Raw genomic sequence first — 9902 nt, forward strand, 5'->3', positions numbered from 1 at the left:
TTTTTATTTAAACTATTTTAATATAATTTTTTTCATATATAAATAAAATGATACTCTTGCGTGACTGTAAAATAATTTTATTATCTATCAATTATACGATTTAAAACGTTGGCAAATATAAATCCTAATTCTTGGAATTTGTGAATTCTTGAATGCGAATTTATAAATATTTCTAGAATATTATATGTAGAGCTACGGATTTTTGTATTTTCTATTTCATGAAAATAAGAGTTCTTAATTAGAATCTCTCTTTTATATGTTTAATTCGATAAATTTTTAAATAATTCATGAAAATTTGAATTCTGAAATCTCTTTAGGTAAACGTATTCTTTTTATGTTTCAAAAAACCAGCATGCAATCTACAATAAAATCAAAGGCAAAGGAGAAAAACGCGATCATTGGCTCGATCATGCCGATGATGTTTATGACAACAAGCTAATCGAAGATATCAAAGTCGTACTGCGAGTCTTGAAACTGTTCGTACCACTGCCAATATTCTGGGCACTTTACGATCAGCAAGGTTCTCAATGGACTTTCCAAGCAACACGAATGGATGGCCAAATAGGTAGTATCGTAATACTGCCTGATCAGTTACAGGCCGTCAATCCATTGTTGATCATCATTTTTATACCAATCTTTGAGACTGGTATCTATCCGATTTTTGCCAAAATACATTTCATTAATACGCCCTTGAAGAAACTTGTTGTCGGCGGTTTTTTGGCCAGCGTTGCTTTCGTCGCAGCCGGTATTGTCGAAATAGAACTCGAGGTAGTAATAAAGAGAAATTTTATGTATATTATTCAAAATTGTTTATATCTATTTGTAATGAATGCTTATTTAAATTTTTTTAAAGATATGGAAGTTTTAATATATCAATTATACATATTATCACATATTAATATTTTGCCAAATCCGAATTATGTAATAACTAATGGTACAATCCTTACATGAAGAATTTAATATTTAATATTTTGATTTCTAGAAAACGTATCCACAGTTACCGACAAGCGGATCTGCTCAAATCCGAATTTTTAATACAATGAATTGTACAGTGAGTGTAAAGTTAGATCAAGTAAATTTAGATCGAAATAATATAATAAACCCACTAAGCATGTCAGAAGTTTTAGAAGTAAAAGTAAACGAATCTATTAAAATATCCTACACAGCAGATTTCAAAGACTGCTATGATAATGGTTACATCACATTAAAGAAAAATGAAGGTAAAATTCATGAAGTTTGGATTTCGAAAAATGTAACGTGTATTTTTAAAATAATTCGTTTCATCAGGTACCATGCTTGTTGAGGAAGCCAGTGCAACATCTTGGGTTATAACGCCCTTGGGATTAGAATATAAATATAAAGATACGGTGAACAAACCGGAGAATGGTAAGCCGATGGTCCGCAGTGTCATCTATCTTGAGTCTGAAAGTAACGCCACATTGAAGTTACTCTATAAAGACGAAAACAAGACGGTAGTATCAATTCCGGTCAGTTTCAATTTCTCCGAATCAAAGTTAAAAGAAATTGAGGATCCAAGCGAATATGACGTTTACCTAGACGAAATACTGCTAGACAAGAATGTGCCTTTTAAATCCGGTGGAGTGTACACCGTGGTAGGGTCCAGAGTTATGTATAATAACAAACCGAAGATTGTTGGCAAAACAGTCACGGTCACGCCACCCAATTCGCTGCATATGGCTTGGATGTTGCCGCAATATGTCATCATCACAATGGCCGAGGTGATGTTCTCTGTAACAGGTCTGCAATTTGCTTTTACTCAAGCTCCAGTATCCATGAAGTCTCTACTGCAAGCAGGTTGGTTGCTGAGCGTGGCCTTCGGCAATCTCATTGTAGTGATCGTAAAGGGTTCGCATCCCTTTGAGCGGCTAGTAAGTGACCAAAACCAATTATATCTTTTATTTTTGGCTTTAATATCCATTTTTTTTCTCATTTTCATATTTCACGATTTATTATTTATTTCACAGGTGTATGAGATTTTCCTATATGCCGTCTTGATGGCAGTAGTAATGGTGATATTTGGCATCATGACTATATTCTACAAATATGTGGAAATATCAGAGGAAGAAAATAATGATATAGCCATACCTTTGGAAGAGAAGAATGGGAATATCAATTTGGCCTACAAAGATGATGAAAAACGATGAAGAATAACAATAAAGTGAGAAATAATAATTTTCATATGTACCCTTATTCGAAGAATACGAATATGTGTCGCAGGTACAAAGAATTACTCCAACATCAAAGATCCCCTCTATTGAGCATTATGTCATCCTCGGGAGTACGACAAGATATAGGAATTATTTTTTTTTAATACACAATCTCACTCTCAATTTTTTTTTTATAAAAATAATTATGTCAGACTAAAGATGTTCAGTGTATAATAACAAATCTGAAAGTTCATGGAGTGAGAAACGGGATATTTCATATATTTCAAGATAACATTAAAAATTTTAATAACATTAGAAGTTGTAAATAAGAAATTTTAATAGTTTATATTTTTACAAAATTAAAACAAAAGTAGCAAATTATTATTAAAATTGTACCAGTGCTGTGAATGAAAATTAATTATAAAATGAACTGAAAAATTTTAGAAATTGAAAAATTAATTAATTAAATTACGCAAATATTATAAATGAGAAATTTAACAAGCGAGCAGAAATGATTAAATTAAAATGAAAAATAAAAAACTTTTATTTACTGAACTATTTTGCCTATTAAAAGTAGACAAGGATATATATAAAATTTTCGAAATCATGATAACTGTATATAAATATTTTTATACAAATTCAAAATTTCACTATACAAATATGTTTGCAAAAAAATATAATAATCAATAACAATTGTATTTAATTATTTAATTGTATAAAATAAAATTAAAAAATTACTAAAAATATAGAGATATATTCAAATTTTTAAGTGATCAAAATTGCGTATGAACATTTATATAATCTGAACTATGCATTATAATTTATATAATAACATTTATTTCCATAAATCCGGCTAAATTTCCATAAGCTCTAGCATAACGTAATAATGCGTGTCATATAAGATAAGAATTTCAAAAGTGCAGTAATTGAATAATCACATCATGTAAATCTTATCACGAAACATCCTTTTATGAAACATTAATTTGATATAAGTATTTTACGATTTTATGCACATGCTAGAGGGGCGATTTTTTTTTTATTTTTTTATTAAGAGAATTATCGGCAGATAATGCTTCCTTGCTTCTGCACCGATATTCAAAGTAGTGACAAATCGAATCACAACTCTTCAGATGCATGTGCAAAATCCGTGTAAGCTATTAATGATTTCAGCTCTAAATCATAAACTCGCTCCTTCGTTTTAATGTACAAGTAGAACAAGAACAACTGATTCATCTACATGAGGGTAGACCAAATATAAACGAGAACTTTTTTGGTAATTATTTAGAATTATCTTCCCTCTACTCTCCCCCCCCCCACCTCAAATCTTAATAAAAATACACTTATTTGACGTGTTTTCACTCAAAACGAAAAAATCTGGCAAAAAAACGCAGCGATCGGCCTCGTGAATAGAGTTATTAAGCTTTAAAGTTGAAGACTTTAAAGATTAAGATATCTATTATCCTATATAGATGATTCACGAAGCCGACCGACGCATTTTTTATCAAATTTTTTATTTTGAGTGCAAACACATCGAATAAGTGTATTTTTATTAAGATTTGAGATGGGGGGGAAGGGGGAGGGGAATATCTAAATAATTACCATTTTTTTTATTGGACGAGAATAAAAATTAAAAAAAAAATTATTTTTCTATATAGTCGCTAAAAGTAGTAGGTTGTGTCTGCAATCAATTGCGGACGAATTCTTCTATGACATTTTCCTCGAATTCTTCCAATTCTCTTATCGACCCGAATAAATGATAATCGCATTGAGATATCTTTGCTAAAAGAAGAATAGGGAGGACAATATGATTCGTGGACGATGCCAGTATAGAGAAATTCGTGCGCAATTGACAGATACAATCTACTACTTTTTATGAAAACGGGATTACCAAACTCCCTATCCGCTGACAAAAATGTATTAATGCAGCAGGCGACTATGTAGAAAAATAATGTTTTTTTTATATTTTTATTTTCCTCCAATAAATAATACATAAAAATTCTCGTTTATATTTGATTTATCCTCGTATATAAACAATTTATTTCTAGCCCCCATATTATTTATGCACGGATAGACTAATAAAGAATTTCATATTTTCTTTTCAAATCTATTATTTCTTCCAGACAACCTAAAACTATTTCGCATTATCTCACTCTTTTCTTCCTAATTTCGTCTATTCGTTTTCATTATATATATATGTTCCTTAATTTTATACAGCTACGATTCAATTCTAATATTCTATGATATAGAGAACATTTTATCACTACGAATATTATTACATACAAAGTGATTCTTAATTTCACCCCATAAATAGACACGTAATATTCGATAGAATATCTTGACTTATCACCGAGATATTTTTTTACTTTATCGCAATTAAGAATCGCTCGTATAAACAAAATATTCATCATTTTTTTCTAAAGTTCTTATTCTATTGATTCAGTGTCATCAAAATTCTTTCTGTTAACAATTGGATATTCTATGCATTCTAAGTATTTCTCAAATCAATTAACATTAATCGGCGTAAACAAGAAACTTAACCTTATTCACTGCGTGATCTAAGAAATTCCAATATTATGAGAGACCGTATACATTTCGATTGCAACAATACTATTTCGAGCCTATAAATCCGATACGCGTACTTATCTATTGCCTAATAGATCTACTTAGCAATCCTGTGTAATGTATAGTTATAGTATATATATCAATTATAAACAAAAAAAATGATTAGTATACGTTAGTAATTTATTAATATTAAGGATGTGTGAAGGTTTGAAAGTTTCTGCGCTTCGAATATGCTTGATCATCGCGCTTTATGTGTTTACTGGCTTGACGTTTAACAGAATCCTCCCTCTGAAACAGATAATCGATTTTCGACAATATCATTCGCATAATTAAAATTGTCTTTGCATTTAATTATCAAGAAACGCATTTTTCACGCATCACTTTAAAAGCTCACCGTGTGTGCTCGTATCTTGTCAAATACTTCGCGTGCAGTGTCATAAGCGAACGAACCGACATGGGCGGCCGCGGTAACTAATTCTGGTAAGATGTGGGCAGAATCGGGGTCTCGCCAATGAATGTCCAGCGTCTCGCCAATGAATGTCTTCTTTGATTCTACATTAGAATTCGCTCTATCGGAAGATCTGCTTGATTGAGTGGATTGGTACAGACGATCAACCGAAGTTTCCTGCGGAGTATTATTATGCGAGGTGCAGAAATCCTCTGAATAGTCATCTACATCAGGAAAATATCTTTCATTTGTCATTTCATTCTTTATATAGTCACTCCTGAAACGCACATCATGATCGTTTCTCGGAGTCGCTGTCGCTGTCATTGTCGCTGTCGCTGTTGCTGTTGTTGTTACTGCCGCTGTTCCTGTCCCCACTTCTTGTACGTTTTTGGCTGTCATCACTTGCTCGTCGTATTTATCGTTGCCATAGGCCTCAGTGTAAATGTCGGTCGTGTCAGTAATCGATGTGGTGTGAGAGTGGAAGCTTTGTGTGAAGTCATTCAAATCGGTCTGCGACTGACAACTACACTGCGATTGCGACTTTGAATCGCAGTGAGTTCGCACGGTCAGATAACTCGTATGCGAGTTTCTCACATCGTCGTACGAGTTACTCGCGTTGTCGCGAATATTGCATCCCTCATCTCGAGGATTCTTCTTCCATTCGTTTGATCGCTCTAGGATTGGATTCGAACAGTGAGTATTCTGAAGTTGATCTGTTATGTATAAATTACGTTTTTTATCAATTCGTTTTTTCAAATCAGCGTTAATGCTTTGCCAATTGAGTTTTGCTAATTCATAATCGTTATAGATTCTACCATGAATATCTATCACATAAATGGAGCTGTACCGCGAGTTAAGAAAGCTAAAAGATTCATACTCAGGATTTCCCTCATTCGCCGAGAAATGTTCTTCATTGAAATGCATGAAGCATGTAGGTGTAGGCGAGGGCGATTCTGACAAGAGTTCGAAGCTGGGTGAATCCCGGTTGCTGTCGTGTCGTCGTTGCTCGGCAGCGAGCTCTTCAGAATGCGATTCATCCCTATTTCCCAAAATAGGCATCTGGATAATCTCGAAGGCATCGTCGTCTTCCTCTTCTTGATTGCATGAACAAAAGCTGGTTTTATCGATATCAGAGCACCAGGTATCCCTACAATGACCTTCGTCCAATATTTGGTGTCCAGTAACGGAGCAACTCATACGAAGTTCGTTCTCGAACACTCCCTTAGTTTCATCTGGTTTTGGGTCCACATGTAGAGGCAAGTTCTTCTGAGGAATCAAATCTTCTCGTATATTACTTCGAAATTGTTCTTTGCCGACATCACTATTTATGTTATCAGTAGTTTCTGAAGCCATCCATTGATATTTTCTCTTCCTTTTTTCCTCCTTCATGTTTGCACGAATAGTATTTTCAATAAAATGATCAAGCTTTTTCAGTCGCGAAACATCTGCGATATTCACGTTTCGCGACTCGTACATGTGTTCCATCGAAGCGTCATCGCTTGACTGCTCTCCATCTTGAGACTTCATCTTTCTCTGATTCTTCTCTCTTGAGTGTGGATCAAAATATCGAGAAAATCGTTTCAAAGAAGAAAGATGCGACTGGTTTCGGGATTGACCGTGTCTCTTTGAAGAGACAGACGTAAGAGATGTTTTGTTCAACATCTCCGTCATCTCTTTCACCACTTCTTGACTAATTGTAGATATCATATCTTTCTTTGTCTGCAGATCTTTCGTGGTGTTCACATTCTGCGGCTCGTCCACACGTTCGATCGAAGCATCGCTCGATTGCTCCTCATCCTGAGAGCTCATCCTCTTTTGATTCTTCTCGTTCGAATCGAAGGAGCATTTAGGATGTCGTTTCGAGAGAGAAGAATATGATTGACTTCGAGATTGTTCTTCCTTTAACGAAGGATACGCAAAGGAATTTAAATGTTTGTTTAGCTCCACTGTCACTTTTTTCACTACTTCTTTTGTGATCGTAGACACCATGTCTTTCTTCATCTGCAAAACGATAAGATTAATCGTTTCAATAAATAAGGACAATGATATATTCGGTTAGTATATGTCACTTACCGCTTCCATGTATTCGATGAACCACGGAGGAGGCATTGTATCTGAACACCGTAATAAAGCATTCGTCTCTTTTGGAATTTTTATGCCCTCTATTTTTATGCCCTCTAATTTTATTTGTTCCTTGCTAGTCACATCGTTACTCGATTCGTCACATCGTTTTATATCTGATTTTTTTCGATTCAATATTAGTACTTTCAGGATTGGACGTTTCCGTTTGTCAAATTCAGAATTCGATTCCAACATAGAACTGTCACTTTTCTCAAGAAAGGACGAGATCGGATCGTCATTGGTATTTTTCGACTCTTTATTCGGACGGGTCTTGTTCATTTTAGAATTTTGCTTATTGCTGTACAATGTGGACATGTTAAAAGAACCCACAATCAATGGAATTGCTGTGTTTACCTTAAAGGCCTTTTTTGCGAGCTAAAACACGAGATTCGAAATCTTTAGGCTTTGATTTAACATAGCAAAGTTAAAATTAGTAAGTCTTGGTCTCAATTCTAAGAAACAAAAATTTTTATAAATCAAATAAGGAAAAGAAATAATCTGTATTGATTTTATTTATTCATATAGCGGTTTATATAAAGATTATATTATTATTTATAAAATAATTCGTTTCAAAAATTACTTTACATCTAATAAATCAATTTAGTTTCCATTTGATATATTTTTGTTTAAATAAATGAGAAAATTTTAATATTTCTTTAAACTAATAATAATACCGATTCAAGGCTAATAAAAATCAGTGCGGGAGGAGACGCGCAACCTTAAAGTGGAATGATGATTTAACTCCAATTTCTTTGTGATGTCTTCTTTATTCACAGTATTGAACGTTCAATACTGTGAATAAAGAAGACATCACAAAGAAATTGGAGTTAAGTCATTATTCCACTTTAATCCTAATCAATCACTCTTGGATCCAACGTATTCAACTATACTATTTTTCACATTGCATTGCTGTAACTTTTTTATAATTTGAAGACCCGAATAGAGGTTGAAAAAAAACTTTAACTTCCATAGATATGGTAAGCTTGCAAAGATTTTTGTGTTATTCTCGATGTGAGACTGCACGAAAGTTCAAAGAGGATAATTGGGACTCACACATTATTAACTTGGTAAGTTCTCGGCATTCTAGGTATACCTTTATTTTTTATTAAATATAGATTTACTGAATTTCGGATAATATAAAAGTAAGTACACGAAAATGTAGAATTAAAAAGAATTATTTCAATATAATAAATAATAGAAATTTTATAATCTCTGTCAGTCTTCGGAAATCACTTGGTCGGGGCGGACGTATTGCTTTAGAGCGAGTGTTGTAACATCCTCTAAATTAAATCCTAATAAACTTAATTATATATACTATAATAATATTTATACATGTACAATCCTTTATCTACTATTTTATATCGTTCAAATAATAAAATTTTATTTATTAATTATAAACTTACATATAATATGTAGATTTTTAAAAAATGTCGATTTTCGATAATTCAAATAATTATACTTTTTTTGAGCGATTCATATCATATTTTTTTTAATTCAATTATTTTTAATTCAAAGGATCAACTAAAAAAATCCTATAAGTTTTTGCTTGAATATTAAATTTAAAAATTTGAGAATTTTTTATTCAAATCATTCCATATAATTATTTTTTGCAAATTTTTCCAATAAAATTTCTTTGAAGCATTGTAATTAATTGAAAATAAAATATTATTTATTTTTATTAATTCATATTTATCTATCTTTGTCTGATTTCGAAGTATAAATTTCACATGTTTTGAGTTAAAAAATACGTATTCAGTCCAGAGATATAGCGTGACAAAGTTGCAGAGTTTCAGATCCTGGTGTGGCCGGGAAAATAATCAAAAGTAACAATGGCGTGTTAGGATTAAGGTTGTACCTTCCCGTGCTGACTCTTATTAGCCTTGAATCAGTATTTATTAGTAGTAAGAATCCAATGAAGATATTCAATTTTATTATTTCTTTGAACATTATGTTTCTTTCCATATTTTACTATTATCTCATAGAGGTAATCTGTGTAATAAAATAAATCTAATCCACTAATCTGTGTAATATAAAATAAAATAAAAACTGCACAAATGAATTACATTTCTCAGTAATCTATACGTTAATTGTCAAAACTTCGCAAAAATTATTAGGAGCAAAAAAGGATTTTGCAATCCTCTTTGATTAAGAGAATGTATTTAATAAGAGATGGCGCGAACTGAATTTTATTTTAATTTCGTGCTCAAGAAAATTCGAAAAAGAGAAATTGACTGAAGTAAAATGCGAATTCAAATTTGAGTTTTAATATTATTCTTATTCTTGTTTAATATTGGATAAATAACAATATTGTAAAACACGAAAAATAGAACTTCATCAGACGAGCGCGAAATTTGAATCGGATTTAAAGCCTGTCATTTAATTCTCACCAGAGAATTCAAAATATTCTATCCTAATAATTCGAATGATTTTTCATGATTATCGAAGAAGACACTTTGACTTCGGTCCTCATGTCTAATTATTTTGGAAGGTATAAATTTACTTTAATGCGCAGCTCGAAATGAAGTACAATTATAATTGTATTTTTATATATATATATATATATATATATATAAATGTACGCGCGCACGCTCTCTCTCTCTCTC

General features: G+C 32.2%; 2 protein-coding genes across 2 annotated transcripts in view; one reads left to right on the top strand and one right to left on the bottom strand.

Moving 5' to 3' along the window:
• Positions 1-2165, top strand: part of LOC105623904 (solute carrier family 15 member 1-like) — a 14951-nt gene extending 12786 nt beyond the window's left edge. Inside the window, exons 7-10 of the mRNA XM_012205276.1 lie at positions 352-768; positions 983-1220; positions 1288-1889; positions 1986-2165. Of these exons, the coding sequence (XP_012060666.1) occupies positions 352-768; positions 983-1220; positions 1288-1889; positions 1986-2165 (1437 nt within the window). The remainder of the gene's footprint in view (positions 1-351; positions 769-982; positions 1221-1287; positions 1890-1985) is intronic.
• A 2754-nt stretch (positions 2166-4919) lies between these two features.
• LOC105623905 overlaps positions 4920-9902 on the bottom strand; it is a 5972-nt gene continuing 989 nt past the window's right edge. Inside the window, exons 3-5 of the mRNA XM_012205277.1 lie at positions 7252-7674; positions 5125-7179; positions 4920-5018 (exon numbers count right to left, since the gene is read on the bottom strand). Of these exons, the coding sequence (XP_012060667.1) occupies positions 4920-5018; positions 5125-7179; positions 7252-7674 (2577 nt within the window). The remainder of the gene's footprint in view (positions 5019-5124; positions 7180-7251; positions 7675-9902) is intronic.

Source organism: Atta cephalotes (genome assembly GCF_000143395.1).
Source record: "Atta cephalotes unplaced genomic scaffold scaffold00067, whole genome shotgun sequence".
Lineage (NCBI taxonomy): Eukaryota > Metazoa > Arthropoda > Insecta > Hymenoptera > Formicidae > Atta > Atta cephalotes.